This window comes from Oryctolagus cuniculus, chromosome X, assembly GCF_051225735.1.
Source record: "Oryctolagus cuniculus isolate XC-2025 breed Fujian yellow rabbit chromosome X, ASM5122573v1, whole genome shotgun sequence".
Classification (NCBI taxonomy): domain Eukaryota; kingdom Metazoa; phylum Chordata; class Mammalia; order Lagomorpha; family Leporidae; genus Oryctolagus; species Oryctolagus cuniculus.
Genome location: NC_142888.1, coordinates 50,074,384 through 50,091,528, shown reverse-complemented (window position 1 = coordinate 50,091,528; position 17,145 = coordinate 50,074,384). Strand labels below are relative to the sequence as shown.

The 17,145-nt window shown below is 49.6% G+C and overlaps 1 protein-coding gene and 1 long non-coding RNA gene across 4 annotated transcripts in view; one reads left to right on the top strand and one right to left on the bottom strand.

The window, feature by feature from the left end:
- Nucleotides 1-3,794, top strand: part of TEX11 (testis expressed 11) — a 295,156-nt gene extending 291,362 nt beyond the window's left edge. Inside the window, exons 28-29 of the mRNA XM_017349668.4 lie at nt 1,458-1,622; nt 3,560-3,794. Coding sequence (XP_017205157.3) covers nt 1,458-1,622; nt 3,560-3,631 — 237 coding nt within the window. The 3' untranslated portion in view covers nt 3,632-3,794. The remainder of the gene's footprint in view (nt 1-1,457; nt 1,623-3,559) is intronic.
- A 9,472-nt stretch (nt 3,795-13,266) lies between these two features.
- On the bottom strand, nt 13,267-16,882 carry LOC149119636 (uncharacterized). 3 transcript variants are annotated; one of them, XR_016227576.1, is made up of 3 exons: nt 16,349-16,882; nt 15,298-15,637; nt 13,267-13,919 (listed from the first exon to the last, which is right to left on the bottom strand). It is a non-coding gene; the product is annotated as an uncharacterized LOC149119636 (long non-coding RNA). The 3 variants fall into 3 exon arrangements; XR_016227578.1 differs by having other exon boundaries at nt 15,298-15,432; XR_016227577.1 differs by having other exon boundaries at nt 15,298-15,589; nt 16,349-16,879.
- Between the last annotated feature and the right edge of the window lie 263 nt (nt 16,883-17,145).

Below are 17,145 nucleotides of genomic sequence, written 5' to 3'. Positions count from 1 at the left end.
TAAATGAAGGAGATCCAGGGAAAAACCTCACTGTGGAGGTAGCGTTGGACTGGGTATTGAGTCATTTGTTCATTCATTCAGTGAGTAAATATTGGTTGTGCCTTTACTATGTGCCAAGCATAGTTAGACTTCAGGTATATAATATATGCTATATACTTATATATAGTCCAATTGGACTATATAGTCTAATACTATATATATATATATATATATATATATATATACACTTCAGGTATATATATCTATATGAAGAACCCCCAGAATCCCCTGTACTCAAGTAACTCAGTAGTCTGGAGGAGACAAATCTGTAAGGTTCCCAAACAAGGTGGCATCGGTTCTACGAGGAAGGCAAAGCTTGCTATGGGAACAGAGAGAAAGAAATACCTTTCTGTGCTTGAATTTGAAGAAGTGGAAGTTTACCAAGGGGGTGAAGATGCAGGGCGGCCTCTCACACGGAGACTGGGTGCTTCTGACTGTGCCGCCTCCGTTCCTGTCTTCTACTGGAGACCACCTAGTGTCTGTGTCTCGCTGATGAGCCCTTACGCACGTAGCAGGTGCAAGCATCTTCACGGGGGGCGCCGTGTCTCCCCAAAGGCATCGTGTGCCCTTTGGAAGACTGTCTCATTCCGCTTAGTGCCCCAGTCATCATAGGGTTTATGTACAGACTTTTATTTATTTATTTATTGTAAATCAGAACGAGTGAAAGAAAGCTGGGACAAGGCTCTTGGTGCTGACAGGAAGCTGATGCCCAGGGCTTCATTGGCACTTCCCCTTCTGGGCCTGCCATGGGGGTGTGGATAAAGACGATAAAGACGTCGCATAAACTGCGCCCCCCCCCCGGAGCAGGGCGGGGAAAGTAGCTCTTTAGACGAATCCTTCTCACTACTGCAAAGCACTGCAAAGAAGCTAAGATCATCCTGCATTAGTCACACTGCACACCACTGATAAGCCTAAGGGACCGGCTTGGAAACATGCCATTTGTTCACAGCTTGATAAATCCTGTCAGCTAAAGATATTGTCACGGTTAAGGATGAATATGCTTTCTATTCCAAACACACGCTGGTTCTGGTTAAGGAAATTAAGAGATGCAATAAAACCATTTCTTGATAATGTCTGAACAGTTGAGGCAGGTACTGGGAACATAACTGTCTGGAGACAGCATCAAGGGAGGCCTCATACACGATGCCGGGTCTCCCCGCCCCCCGCAACTTCCTTCAGTCACAGAGGGCCTTATTGCTTTAGCACTTCACATGTCCCTTCCTGACATCTCACGGTGGAATATTCTACAGCTGACAACGCTTCCAGGCGCTCTCCTCCTGCTCTCCAGGAGCACGGGCTCCCTGCGTATCAGCAGCACCTGTTGTTTAACAGGAACGGGCTGCGGCAGGGACACAGGTGGCGCTGCAGTGAGCTGTGACAGCAAGAACGACCCAACACCCACTGTTCTTGGATTTCAGGAAGGCTACCCAGAAATGGAGGTTCTCTGGCTGATGACCAAGTCCTGGAACACTGCGATATTAATGTTTAGCAAGAAGAAGTACGTGAATTCTGAGAAGTGGTGTACCCTGGCAATGCGCTTCGTCTGCCACCTGGGCTCCCTCAAGGAAACCTATGAAGTTCAGGTGAAGAAGGAGAGGCTGGGGTGGCTGGCATGACCTCGGGGCAGAGAGGCTACAGCAGGACCTCCAGAAAGACTGACCCCTCCCTCCCGTGGCCAGGAAAGGGTTGATCCCTGTTCCTCTCAGTAGTTCCCTATGTGAGGCCACTGCCAAAAGTTTTTGGAAAATGGAATTAAAAATAAGGTTTTTGGGGGCACAAAGAAAATTTTGAAAGTCAAGCATAGTTTTTTCATAATACACACTTTCCATAAACTTTGGGAAAAGACCCCTTGCATGCAGATTTCAAAAATTTTTGTACCAAAGTAAACTTACCTCTTAATTCCATTTTCTGCAAACTTTTGGAAGTACCTTTGTAATTTCATAAGCAGTCACTTTGGAACCATAAGCAGTCACTTCTTAGAATGAAAACCAGGGGGCTGGCATTGTGGCGCAGCAGGTTAAGACACCGCCTGTGATGCTGGCATCCATATGAGCACCAGTTCAAATCCTGGCTGCTCTACTTCCCATCCAGCCCCCTGCTAATATGCTTGCTTGGGAAAGCAGTGGAAGATGGCCCAAGTGCTTGGCCCCCTGCAACAACATGGGAGATCTGGGTAGAGTTCTAGGGTCCTGGCTTCAGGCTGGCCCAGCCCGGCTGTTGTGGCCATTTGGAAAGTGAACTAGAGGATGGAAGATTCTCTCTCTCTCTCTCTCTCTGTGTGTGTGTGTGTGTGTGTGTGTGTGTGTGTGTCTGCCTCTGTCTCTCTCCTCTCTCTTCTCTCTTCTCTCTCTCTCTCTGTAACTCTGCATTTCAAATAAATAAATCTTTAAAAAAGAAACCACAGTGAGAACCGGGAGGGATACAGAACAAGGGGGACCTTAGTCTCAGCAAATGAAGACTAGCAGGAGTGAGCTCTGGAGAGAAGCAGCACTGTCCATGCCAGTGCTTGGGGGGAGGAGTGTCCTCACTGAAAGCAGTGACTGGTTCCAACCAGTGTTTTCTCCCAGAACTCTTCTCAGTTGCAGGCTTCTGGGCCATTAGCTAACCAGGAGAGATTTAGTGGAGAAAAAAACCTTGTTACCAAATAAAAACCAAGGATCTTTTTTTTTAAAGATTTATTGATTTATTTGAAAGAGTTACAGAGAGGCAGAGGCAGAAAGAGAGGCCTTCCATCCACTGGTTCACTCCCCAAATGGCTGCAATGGTCGGAGCTGCGCCGATCCGAAGGCAGGAGCCAGGAGCTTCTTCCGGGTCTCCCACACGGGGTGACAGGCAGAGTGGACAGTGAGAGAGAGAAAGGTCTTCCTTTTGCCGTTGGTTCACCCTCCAATGGCCACCACAGCCGGCGCGCAGCGGCTGGTGCATCGCGCTGATCCGAAGCCAGGAGCCAGGTGCTCATCCTGGTCTCCCATGGGGTGCAGGGCCCAAGCACTTGGGCCATCCTCCACTGCACTCCCGGGCCACAGCAGAGAGCTGGCCTGGAAGAGGGGCAACCGGGACAGAATCCAGCGCCCCGACCAGGACTAGAACCCCGTGTGCGGGCACCACAGGTGGAAGATTAGCCTAGTGAGCTGCGGCGCCGGCTGGGCCACCTTCTATTGCTTTCTCAGGCCATTAGCAGGGGGCTGCATTGGAAATGGAGCAGCCAGGACTCGAACCGCCGCCCATATGGGATGCCGGCACTGCAGGCTTTACCTGCTACGCCACAGCGCCAGCCCCTCTTTGTTGTATTTTAAGCACCATCTTCCTTGTGATCGCCCTGGCCCTATCAAACAGGCCTAGTTGTATTGGGACCTTCTTCCTCAAGAGGGGGCTTTATCTCCGCACCCCCTCACCCTCAGAGTGGCCCCTCCGGTCTCAGAAGAGAAGGGTTGGCCTTCGTGCCATCGCCATAGGTCTGGGACGCTTTCCCACATTTCCTTTTCCTTTCGAGAAACCTGTTTTGTGTTGTCTTCCCCAGATGAACATCCTGAGCAGTGAGCTCATGCAAGCGCTGTCTGAGAAGAGGGACACGGCTTTTACCGGAGAGTGAGACCCACTGCAGCACAGCACACGAGCGGGCAAGCCTTTTGACGACACTGCGAAGTTGAATGTTTGCATTTTTGCTAGACTTTTGAGTCTTTGGTTCAGTTCTCTCAGGTGTCATTTTCATGTTCGTAACTGAGATTCTTGAAAATAAAAGCATTTTGACCTTGACCTCAGTGATCAGCTCATTTCTAGGGTGCAAATGAATTTTCCAAAACATTAAAATAGCGTATGTTTGAGCAAAAAGCTTTATGCTCCAAGTGAGCAAAGCAGGGTGTTCATGGTGTTCATCCCAGTACAACACAAATAGCATTGTGTTCCCAAAGTCTCAAATGCCCACTACCCCAAAGTAATAAATAACCATAAACTCTTCACTGGAAGGAGCTCGGTGGTTGTCTGAGCCATGAAATGTCTCTGTGACATCCTGGAGAACCCGGTGATGTGTCTGAGAACATATCCATGGGGCAGGTGTTGCGGTGCAGCCGGTTAAGCCGCTGCTTGGGATGCCCAAGCACCCTTTCCAGTCCCAGCTGCTCCACTGCCGAGCCAAGTCCCTGCTGATGCACTTGGGAAAGCAGCAGCAGATGGCCCAAGTGCCTGGGCCCCTGCACCCACAGAGTGAACCAGCAGATGGAGGGTCAACTCTCTCTCTCTCTCTTTCAGATGAATAAATAATCTTTAAACAATAACAACAACACATCTAGGGGACTCCCAAGATATCTCAAGCCACTTTTTTTTGCTGTCTGGGAGCGAGCCCTTTCTTATGTGAGCAGAAATCTGTCTCCCAATGATAAATGTGCTCTCTCCATCCCAAATGCCCCTCGGAGAGCTGGGGACAGAAGCCAGGCCCTTTCCTCTCCTCTGGCCCTTTCCTCTCTTCTTCAAGTTAGGCACTGTCAGACCCCTAAGCTGTTCCTTCCTCACCTGATCAGGGCAGCTCTCTGTCCAAGAGCCAAATCCCATGTCCCAGGTGGGTCTACCCCGTGCAGGGGGTGACAGCCTCCTGCTGCCTACACTGGCACCAGAGCACTATTAGAGTACATTGGGCTTTTCCCCAGTTGATTTGTATTAACAGTTTTGGGTTTTGTTTTATTTTTTTAATTAAGATTTATTTATATTTATTTGAATGGCAGAGTTACAAAGAGAGCAAGAAAGAGAGATCTTCCATCTGCTGGTTCACTCCCCAAATGGTTGCAACTGCTGGAGCTGGGCCAGGCTGAAACCAGGAACAAGAAGCTTCATCCGGGTCTCCCACGTGGGTAGCAGGGGCCCAATCACTTGGGCCACCTACCACTGCTTTTCCCAGGTCATTAGCAGGGAGCTGGACCGGAAGTGTAGCAGCCGGGTCTCAAACCAGTGCCCATATGGGATGCCGGCGTCACAGGCTGCAGCTCAACCTGCTGAGCCACAACAGTCCCCTGGTTTTGTTTTTTTAATACTTATTTATTTATTTGAAAGGCAAAGTGACAGAGGGGGAAAGAGAGAGAAAGGAGAGAGAGAGAGAAAGGAGAGAGAGAGAGAGTATGTGTGTGTGATTTTCTACCTGGTGGTTCACTCCCCAAATGACTGCAATGGCTGGGGCTAGGCCAAAGCCAGGAGCCTGGAACTCCATCCAGGTCTCCTATGTGGGTGGCAGGGGCCCAAGTACTTGAACCATCTTCTGCTGCTTTCCCAGGCACATTAGCAGGGAGCTGGCTAGATTGGAAGCAGAGTAGCTGGGAAATCTAGGTGGTGCTCCAATATGGGATGCTAGTGTTGGCAAGCAGTGGCTCAGGTACTGTGCCACAATGCTGGGCCCATATTAACATTTTTTAGGTTTTGATTTTGAAGTAGTTTCAAACTTAAGAAGTGTTGTGGGACAGGTATTGTGGTACAGTGGTTAAGCCACCACTTGGGACACCTGCATCTCATATTAGAGTGCCTAGGTTCAAGTCCTGCCTTTGCTTCGGAACCAGCTTCCTGCTAATGTGCACCCTGGAAGACCATAGATAATGACTCAAGTGCATGGGCCCTGCCTCCCATGTGGGAGACTCAGGTGGGGCTCCTGGCTTCAGCCTGGCTCTGCCCCGGCTGTTGTGAACATTTAGGAAGGGAACCAGGATATAGAAGATTTCTCTCTGGGTTTTTTTTTCCTCTCAGCCTTTCAAATAAATGAAAATAAGTTAAAAGTTTTTAAAAATTAAAAGAACATGAAAACTCATGTTTAAAAAAGAAAGGCCGCATGTTAGCAGAAAGAACTTCCATACACCCTTCACCAAGTTTCCCTATTGGTTGACATTTTATCATGTTGCCTTATTATTCACTGCTTGTTTCTTTCTGAACGGAAGGGACTAGTTTGAAGATATTCTGCCTTATTCTCCTTTATTAAAACAAGGGCATTTTCCCACATTAACACAGTATGACCATCAAAATGGGGAAACTAGCAATGGCAAGATGATACCCGCAGACCCTGTTCAGATTTCACTGATTGTCCTAATAAAGTCTGCCATAAATTCAGAATCATAAGTTGCACTTAATTGTCATTTCCTGCTAACTAAAACAGGTCCTCGGTCTGCCTTTATCTTTAATGACCTTGACATTTTGGAGGAGCACAGGCTAATTACTTGAACTTTCCACTAAAGTAATGTGTTCTTAGCGCATTATACCAATCAGTACATAATGTCATTTTTCCCTTGAAAGACAGAGTTACAGAGAGGCAGAGGGAGAGGGAGAGGGAGAGGGAGAGGGAGAGGGAGAGGGAGAGGGAGAGGGAGAGGGAGAGGGAGAGGGAGAGGGAGAGGGAGAGGGAGAGGGAGAGAGGGAGAGAGGGAGAGAGGGAGAGAGGGGGAGAGAGAGAGAGAGAGAGAGAGAGAGAGAGAGAGAGAGAGAGAGAAAGTCTTCCATCCGCTGGTTCACTCCCCAAATGGCCACAATGGCTGGAGCTGGGCCAATCCGAAGCCAGGAGCCAGGAGCTTCTTCCCGGTCTCCCATGTGGTACAGGGGCCCAAGGACTTGGGCCATCTTCCACTGCTTTCCCAGGCCATAGCAGAGAGCTGGATCAGAAGTGGAGCAGCTGGGACTAGAACCAGTGCCCACATGGGATGCCAGTGCTTCAGGCCAGGGCTTTAACCCGCTGTGCCACAGAGCCAGCCACCATATAATCTACTATTATTGTTATCTGTTTTTGCTGCCCAAAGACAGCTCCTACACCCAGCTGACATGACCTCATCATCTCTGAGCACTTCCTTACTTTATGGCACAATGAAATCTCCAGGGCAATCCTGTGCCTTCCCTGCCCCAGCCCTGGAATCAGTCCTTTCTCCCAGGAGCCCTGGTTCCTCTTAATAGAGACTGCTAGTTACTACCCAAGATCTAGGACCTAGGAATATTCCTATTGCTGCTTGGAGTCCCATTCTAGGTCCCCTTGGTAGACAGAGCTAGGAAATAAAGGTGTGTATCCATATACAAAAATATACATGCATAGTGCATATCTGTACACGTATACACACAAACACACAGGAATTCACACTGAGCCCTCCCGTTTTCAATCCAACAGCAGTGGGTTTATTCTAGCCTTCTCCCCTTTCTATATTTGCAGCTCCTTCTTCCAACATGGAGAAGCCTGGCTCTCGAGAACCTCAAATATTCTCTTACTTGCCCATTCTTTCTGTGTGGTCCAATCTCCCAGCTGTGTGGGCTGTCTCCTTGGCCCTAACTGCACCTTCCTGACCAACAGCAAGGATTCTGGCAAAGCCCCCAGCCACAAGAGCCCCTAGCTGAGTGCCACACCTCAGCCCTGACCCTGCCGCCCACCCCTGCCTAGGAGAAGGGACCACGTCAGCATTTAAGCAGGCACGTGCCATTGCTTACTTGCTGCACTTGGCATCTGCCCTTGGCTTCCTTCACCTTGGTTCACGCCCACTTGTCATTGAGAAGTCAGCTCATGTGTGAACTTTCCCTGAGTTATCTTCTTATCTTCGCTCTTAGCGCCCTGTTTTGTTCCTCACAGTTCATAAACATACATTTGCTTCTGGAGTAAATTGATCAGTCTCTTTCCTCCAAGAGTCTTAGGCTCCATGTGCGTTTTTCTCATTGCTGCGCATTCTATCATGGTGCTTGGGATTTTCTATATGAAGGGAAAAAAACCAAGCGTAGATTTCAAAATATTTTGCATCAAAAGAAACTAAACTTTTCATTCCATTTTCTACAAACTTAAAGTATCTTTCCATTTGTTGGGGAAAAAAAATGAATGGAAAACTTCTAAGTCCCACACACTCACTTCCATTAATGTCTCAGCTTGCACTTCTAGTTTTTTTAATGTAACTAAATGGGTCGCTAGTGAATGGCTCTTGCTATTGGATATTTTTAAAAAACATTTATTTATTGGAAAGGCAGAGCCACAGAGAAAGAGAGAGAGGGAAGGAGGGAGAGAGAGAGAGAGAGAGAGAGAGAGAGAGAGAGAGAGCTCTTCCATCCACTGGTTCAACTCCCCAAGTGGCCTCATTGGCCAGAGCTGGGCCAATCCGAAGCCAGGAGCCAGGAGCTTCCTCTGGGTCTCCCATGTGAACACAGGGGCCCAAGCACTTGGGCCATTTTCGGGTCTCGCCCTCCCCAGGCACACTAGCGGGGAGCTGGATTGGACGCAGAGCAGCCAGGGCAGCCTTCCCCACTATGCCGCAGCACCGGCCCTGCAATGTTGGTTACCCCTCCCAGGCTCACGTTACCTGCGTATCTGGTCAGCATGCCAGCTGATGTCTTTAACGAAATAAATGATACAACGCCCTGAGTTAGCAGAGGGCTGGGACAGAACGTGGTGACCTGGTTTGCAGTCTCAGCCCCGGATTCACTTACCCATGCAACAGATATTTCCTGTACACTTGCTGCCAGGGAGCGGGCACTGCTACGGGTAAAGTGCTGAGCAAAATAGAGGACCGAGTCTCTCCTTCAAAGAGCTTACATCGCAGTGGTGGCAAGGGATAATGGGATAGGCTGTAAATGACTTACACCCTGGCCCACTAATTGGCAGCCTTGGAGATGACTGTCTGCTCACTCAGTGACTGCACTCTCCACATTTTTCCAGCCTTTCCACAAGGATATCATGAGAGACTTTGTCGGTGCCTTCTTGGACCTGAGCTGCACGTGGAGTTTGTCTACCACACTCCCCTACTTTACTCGGCTTCAAAGCCTTGCTCTGTCACAGACTTAGTAAGCTCATTTCAGAAGAGAAAACGAGCTTAGTCTGTCTTGAGCTATTCATAGGTAAAGGGTTTGAAAAGCTGGCCGATCACTCGCTCCTTTCTAAGTACTCTCATGCAAGCCACCCTTCCCAAGAACGCACTCTAGAAATTTGCCCGGGGCCAGCACTGTGTGTAATGGGTAAAGCCACCACCTGCAGTGCCGACATCCCATATGGGCACAGGTTCGAGACCTGGCTGCTCCATATGGGATCCAGCTCTCTGCTATGGCCTGGGAAAGCAGTAGAAAATGGCCCAAGTCCTTGGGCCCCTGCACCGACGTGGGAGACCCAGAAGAAGCTCCTGACTCCTGGCTTCGGATCGGTGCAGCACCAGTCATTGCGGCCATCTGGGGAGTGAACCAGCGGATGGAAGACCAGTATGTGCATCAACAAGAAACTGAGAAGCGGGGCAGCCAGGACTTGAACCAGCGCTCTGATATGAGATGCGCACATCCCAAGTGGCAGCTTAGCCCACTGCCCCACAACACCAGTCCTCACCCCCTCCCACCCCCACCCCAGCCCCGCACTCCCAGCATCAGCCTTATTTCTTACGATTCCCTAAATGATACAAGCACCAATTCAGTAATATCACCTACAGGTTCTCTTAACAGCCTGACAAGAGACTCAAAGTCATTTAAAGCACCTGGTGCTGGGGCCGGCACTATGGTGTAGCGGGTAAAGCTGCCGCCTGCAACACTGGCGTCCTTTATGGATGCTGGTTCAAGTCCCGGCTTCCAATGCCGCTCCCTGCTAATGCACCTGGGAAAGCAGCGGAAGATGGCCCAAGTGTTTGGGCCCCTGCACCCACATGGGAGGCCCAGAAGAAGCTCTTGGCTTCGACCTGGCCCAGCCCTGGCCATTGCAGCCATTTGGGGAGTGAAGCAGCAGAGGGAAGATTCTCTCTCTCTGTCTCTCCCTCTCTCTCTCTAACTCTGCCTTTCAAATAAAGAAAGAAATCTTTAAATAAGCGAAGCACCTAGTGCTTTCTTACAATTTTCTTCCTTTCCTCCTTCCCCCCTTCAGTTGCCTCTTGCCAATGTCTACTTGAGCTTTTTCAGCTTAGTAGACAGTTGGACAGCTTGGACGGTGGAAAAGACCGAAGCAGCATAAATCTTTGTCATCTGGTAAACATTACATCATTTTTTTTTTCGTGTTCTATCGCATGGAACTATTGGGATTTTTTAGGTGCGTCTGATATTAGTTCCGTAATTGACAAAAGCAGATTATAATGAAAACAAGACGTAGCTGGCCCGCCATGTGGACTTTAAGGTCTCCTGCACTTGCTTCCTGATGCCAGCAACACTGGGAACAGCTGCGTCCTTGCTCCTACCGTTAGCTCTTCTCTGCATCAGCCTTCTTGACGCGGTTCCGGCACCAAGCTGCTATTTCGTATTCACGCCTGGTCACATGCTCTTCTGTTCACCTAGAAAGCTGACTGGGGTCCAAGCAACTGCTTTGGTCAAAACAACAACAACAACAACAAACCTCCCAGCCCCTCCCCCCACCCAAAGCTCCAGCCCGCAGCTGCTGCGGCACAGCCACAGCCGCTGCTACACTCCATTGCATGCGAGGAGACAGCAGGCAGCCCGGCGCCACCAGAAATTCCCAGAGCCGGAACCAGAGCACTTCACAGGGCAGAAAGCAGGTCCCTCTGTCTTCCACGCTGCAGGATTGCTGGGCACAAGGGCCCCAGCCACAGCCCCTCACATTGTGCCATCCAGGGACCTTCCTCTCTGCTTCTTGGGGACAGCAGCAGGCAACACACAAGCCCAGAGGACCAGATGGAAGAAGGGCCCCTTCTGCATCCCCTAGCACAGGGCAGGCGGCGGGGGGGAGGGCACCTGGCCCAGCATTGCCCAGGAACATCCCTTGGGAACAGTTCAGGGGCAGTCGCTTCTTGGTCCTGCGGCTCTGGGACTGTGGCTGGTGGTGCCACAGTCCCTGGAGTAATTTGCACTCACTGGTGGAACCTGGAGGGCCCTGTGTGCATCCCTCTGCTTCCGGCCCGCCACTGCCAGGCCACAACTCCCAGCCAAACCTGCATTCGCCCAGTGAGAGCTGTGGCCGGGCCAGTTGGGTGGGTAAGTGGCAGCGAGAGCAGGGAAGGCCCCCTCTGCATTTCTGATCTCCAGGTCTGCACCTGCTAGTGCGTGATCGCCAGTACACCCTGTGAGCTCTCTGTCGGGCACAAAGGCAGGTACACTCTGAGTCACGCTGCTCTGAGCCTGGGACTGTGAGAGCTATATTCCACAGTCACCCGAGCTCACCTCCATGGGCCTGGCGGGGGGAGCTTAGCTACTACATTCCTCTGCTCTAGAACCATGCCTGCGGGTGCACGATCCTGCAGTTCTGGGCCTGAGACTTTTGACTGAGTCCCAGGAACACCCGTGCTTGCTCCCTGGGACCTGCAGAAGGCCTCGTCTCCAATCCACTGCTGGCAGGCCCACAGGTGCCAGTGCACAATCCCAGGCATGGCCTGTATTCACTTCACGGGGCCAGGGCTTTGGGCGCTACAAGCCCCGTCCACGCCCACGCCCACCCAGCAGATCGTGTGCACATCACACAGTTCCAAAGTCACAGCTAGTGGTGCCAAGAGCCCCAGAATCACTTGGGTTTGCCTGACAGGCAGGACAAGGAAGCGTGCCCTTCTGTGTCACACAGCACCAGGAACACAGGTACTGTCATCCCCAAACCTGTGCGATTGACAGCCAACTCTCTGGGAACTGAAGACACAGCCCTTGGAAGTCCACATCTACTTCCAGGTCACACTACTACCTGCACAAACTGCTGCAGACCAGACAGCTACGGCTCCCATAGGCACTGCTACCATTACAGCGGAAGCTTCTGGGCTCACCAAAGATATCACTCGGTTACCCAGCTGATGCCCTACGATCCATCTGAACAAAACAAAACTCTTGCACCAGACATGCAGATGTCAGTGTAGGAACACAGGCAACACAAAGAAGAAAGAACACAATAGTTCTCCCAAAATAGACCTTGATTTGGAAAAAAAAAAATCCTATGAAATGGCTGAAACAGAACCCAAAATAATGATCCTGGGGCCCACGTTATGCCACAGCGGGTTAAGCTGCAACCTGAGATGCTGGCATCCCCTATGAGTGTCGGTTTATATCCCTGCTGCTCCACTTCTGATCCAGCTCTCTGCTATGGCCTGGGAGGGCAGTGGAAGATGGCCCAAGTCCTTGGACCCCTGCACCCACGGGGGAGACCTGGAAGAAGCTCTCGCTCCTGACTTCAGACCACCCCAACCCCAGCCATTGCAGCCAATTGGGGGAGTGAACCAAGTTGCCATTTCATATTCACACCTGGTCAGATGCTCTCTCGCTCTCTTTCTCTCTCTCTCCCCCTCTGTGTGTGTGTGTGTGTATCCCTCTCTCTCTCCCTCTTTGTATATCTCTCCCTCTCTCTGAAACACTTTCAAATAAAATAAATAAATCATAAAAATTAATCTTCAGTGCCAGTGTTGTGGTGTAAATGGTAAAGCCACTGCCTGTGGTGCTGGCATCTCACATGGGCACCACTTCCAATCCAGCTCCCTGCTAATGGCCTGCGAAAGCAGCGGAAGATGGCCCACGTGCTTGGGCCCCTGCACCCACGTGGGAGACCTGGATGGAGTTCCTGGTTCCTGGCTTCAGCCTGGCCCAGCCCTGGATGTCGTGGCCATTTGGAGAATAGCAGTGGATGGAAAACTTTCTGTCCTGGTCTAGCCCCAAGCCAAGCCATTGCAGTCATCTGGGGAGTGAGCCAGCAGATGGAAAACTGTACTCTGTCTCTGTCTCTCCCTCTCTCCCTTTAACACTGCCTTTCAAATAAATAAAAATAAATCTTTAAAAAAAGATTTATTCAAAAGGCAGAGTTGAGGGAGAGGGAGAGGGGGAGGGGGGAGGGAAAGGGGGAGGGGGAGGGGGAGGGAGAGATCAAACAGATCAAGTAGATCAAAACAGAAGAAAGAATTTCTAACCCTGGAAACAAGATTTTGAAACAAACTAGACACAAATAAAAAAAGAGGCAGGCTTTGTGTGCAGAAGGTTAAGCTTCTGCTTGAACACCCACATCCTTCACCGGATTGCTTGGGACTGAGTCCCACCTCTGCTTCTACATAGCTTCCTGCTAATGCGCCTTGGAGGCAGCAGATCATGGCCCCAGTACTTGGGTTCCAGCCACCCATGTCGGAGACCCAGATGGAGTTCCTGGCTTCTGGCTTTGACCTGGCTTGATCTAGGATGTTGCAAGCATTGTGGGATTGAATCAGTAGACAAGAGATCAGTACGCAATCAGTAAATGACAGGAGTTTGTTCTTACTTATCAATATTAACCATGAATGCATATAGATTAAATTCCAGGCAAAAGATATAGGTTGGCCAAATGGATTTTTTAAAAAAATTCCAACTATATGCTGTCTACAAGACACTCACTTCACACATAAAGATACAAATAGACTGAAAGTGGAGGGTTGTAAAAATATATTCCATGCAAATGGAAAGCAAAAACAAGCTGGAGTAGCTATAATCATATCACATAAAACAGACTTTAAAAACTGTGAAAGAGACAAAGAAGGACATTATATATTGATAAGAGGATCAATTCAGCAAGAAGCTATAACAATCATAAATATATATGCATCCGAGATCATCCAGATATATAAAGCAAATATTATTAGACCTCAAGGGAGAGAGAGACTCCAACATAAAAATAGTGGGGGGACTTAAACACCCCACTGTCATCAATGGGCGGATCATCCAGACAGAAAATCAACAGACACATCAGACTTGAATCATAATATAGAGCAAATGAAGCTAACAGACATTTACAGAATATTGCACCCCACAGCTACAGAATTCACATCTTCTCATCAGCACATGGAGCACTTTTCAGGACAGAGCATTTATTAGGACACAAATCAATTCTAAGTCTATTTTTTTAAAAATTGAAATCATGCCACATATCTTCTTAGATCACAATAGAATGAAACTAGAAAACAACACAAACAATAGAAAATGCACAAATCCATGGAAAGTAAACAGCTTGCTTCTGAGTGACCACTGGATGGTTGAAGAAACTAAAAAGGAAATAAAAAATGTCTTGAAACAAGTGAAAATGAAAACACAACGTATCAAAATTTGTGGGCTGCATTTAAACAATGTAATGATGAATCTCAAGGACTATGAGAACCAAAAACAAACCAAACCCAAAATTAGCAGGAGGCAAGGAATAATAAAGGTCAGAGCAGAAATAAAGGAAGATGGGCTGGCGCCGCGGCTCACTAGGTAATCCTCCACCTTGCGGCGCCTGCACACTGGGTTCTAGTCCCGGTCGGGGCGCCGGATTCTGTCCCGGTTGCCCCTCTTCCAGGCCAGCTCTCTGCTGTGGCCAGGGAGTGCAGTGGAGGATGGCCCAAGTGCTTGGGCCCTGCACCCCATGGGAGACCAGGAGAAGCACCTGGCTCCTGCCTTCGGATCAGCGTGGTGTGCCAGCTGCGGCGGCCATTGGAGGGTGAACCAACGGCAAAGGAAGACCTTTCTCCCTGTCTCTCTCTCTCACTATCCACTCTGTCAAAAAAAAAAAAAATCTACAAAAAAAAAAAAAATACACAAGGGCAACCAAATGAAAAGCTGGTTTTTTTTAAAAGATAAACAAGGGGCCGGTGTTGTGGTGCAGCAGGTTAAGCCACTGCCTGAAATGCCAGCATCCTATGCAAGCACTAGTTCGAGTCCCAGTTACTCCTCTTCCGATCCAGCTCCCCGCTAACGTGCCAGGGAAAGCAGCCTGGGAACGCAGTGGAAAATGGCCCAAGTGCTTGAGCCCCTGCTACCCACCTGGAAGATCCAGATGGAGCTCCTGGCTCCTGGCTTCGACCTGGCCCAGCTCTGGCCATTTGGGGAGTGAACCAGCGGATGGATGGTGATCTCTCCCCTACCACCACCCCACTCTGTAATGCTGCCTTTCAAATAAATAAATAAATAAATCTTTACAAAAAGGACAAAAATATCAACAAAACAGACCTTTAGCCAGCCTGACAGAGAACAAAAAGGAAAAAAATGCAAATATATACAATTAGCAATGAAAAAGGAAACATTACAACTGCTACCATAGACATACAATAGATCGGGGCAGATGTTGTAGGGTGGCAGGTCTGCAGCACCGGCATCCCATATGGGCGCTAGTTCGAGTCCTGCCTGCTCCACTTCCCATCCAGCACCCTGCTAATGCACATAGAAGACCCGGATGAAGTTCCAGGCTCCTGGCATTGGCCTGGCCCAGCCCCGGCCATTGCGGAGTGAACACACTCTATACATGTGTTGAAATGTCACACTGTGGTCAATACATATGTACAATGATTGTTAATTAAGTTTTTGTTTTTTTTTAAAGAGCCCCTTAGCCCTCTAGGAAGGGCAGCCATTGTAGAAAGCGCAGGAAAAGTGACAATTAGCACGCACCGACTTCAGCACTAAGCAGTTACACGCGTGCTATCTCATTCGCCGGCGCTAACAAACTGATGCACAGGTGGTTTCATTCCATTGTTCCTCCCATCCCTTCTTCCACTTTCTTTCTCTTGCCCTCCTCTGTGAAACCTGTGAGAAACCGAAGCTCGGAGAGTTCAAGTCGCTTCAGCAAAGTAACCCAGCGGGTAAGTGGCAGAGCTGGGAATAAAAGCTGATCTCCTGGGCCTCGGCTCCTTCTGTGCCCTCAAGCAGTCTTTCAACGATTTGAAGTCAGCCTTCTTAAATTCTAGGGCAAAATATGTTATTGTAATAATCAAATCCCCGAGGCAGGTCACTTTAGACAGAAAAAAAAAAAAAGAAAGTTGATGCTGGCTCTGTGCTGTGGAATTCAAAGTGCAAACAGCATATGGCAGGGTGGGAGGGAAGGCTTTGGCAAGGGCACCCCCTCAGCACCCTCACCCACCCCCCCACCCCTGTCTTGGCTGCATCTGTCCTGGTGGGAGCACATGTGGTTCTCTCCCTTCCCCTTAAATGAGGGGATTTTATAAAGCTCGTGGAAAAATGGAATTATAGGGCCGGCTCTGTGGCGAAGTAGATTAAGCATCCACCTGTGGCATTGGCATCCCATATGGGTGCTCCTCTTCCAATCCAGCTCCCTGCTATGGCCTGGGAAAGCAATAGAAGATGACACAAGTGCTCGGGCCCCTGCACCCACGTGGGAGACCTGGAAGAAGCTCCTGGCTCCTGGCTTCGGATCAGTGCAGCTCTGGCCTTTGCAGCCAATTGGGGAGTGAACCAGCAGCTGGAAGACATCGCTCTCTGTCTCTACCTCTGTCTGTAACTCTGCCACTCAGTAAATAAATAAAAAATCTTTTAAAAATGGAATTAAAAGATAATTTTATTTTGATACAACAAAAACTTGAAATGTCTGCTTTTTAGGTTTTAAGAATATGCATTTTCTCTTTTCTTTTAAAGATTTATTTGGAAGATAGTGTTACAGAGAGAGAGGGAAAGAGAGAAATCTTCCATTTGCTGGTTCACTTACCAGATCGCCAAAACAGCCTGGGCTGGGTCACGTTGAAGCCAGGAGCTTCTTCTGGGTCTCCCACGCGGGTGCAGGGACCCAAGCACTTGGGCCGTCTTCCACTGTTTCCCGGGCCATAGCAGGGAGCTGCATCGGAAGAGGAGCAGCCAGAACTGGAACTGGTGCCCATATGGGATGCCGGCATCACAGGCAGCTTAACCCACCTGCACCACATTACTGGCTGAATTCTACCTTCTTAGTATCAATTACACCTGACTCTGGAGATGAAACTGCTGCATGATTTGGGGAGATGGATCCCAGTCCCAGCGCGGAGCATGCTATGTGAAGCCTTATGCTCCCACAAGCTGAGATAATATGTTCCTCCGGCCGGCGCTGCGGCTCACTGGGCTAATCCTCCACCTAGCGGCGCCGGCACACCAGGTTCTAGTCCCGGTCGGGGCACCGGATTCTGTCCCGGTTGCCCCTCTTCCAAGCCAGCTCTCTGCTGTGGCCCAGGAAGGCAGTGGAGGATGGCCCAAGTACTTGGGCCCTGCACCCCAGGGAAGACCAGGAGAAGCACCTGGCTCCTGCCTTCGGATCAGCACGGTGTGCCGGCCGCAGCGCGCCAGCCGTGGCGGCCATTGGAGGGTGAACCAACGGCAAAGGAAGACCTTTCTCTCTGTCTCTCTCTCACTGTCCACTCTGCCTGTCAAAAAAAAAAAATATGCTCTTCCATCGCCACTTCACCAATCAATTCTTGGTTTGGGGTCAGAATTAGGCAACGAATAGCAAACAGTGACTCGTATTGATGTCATCAC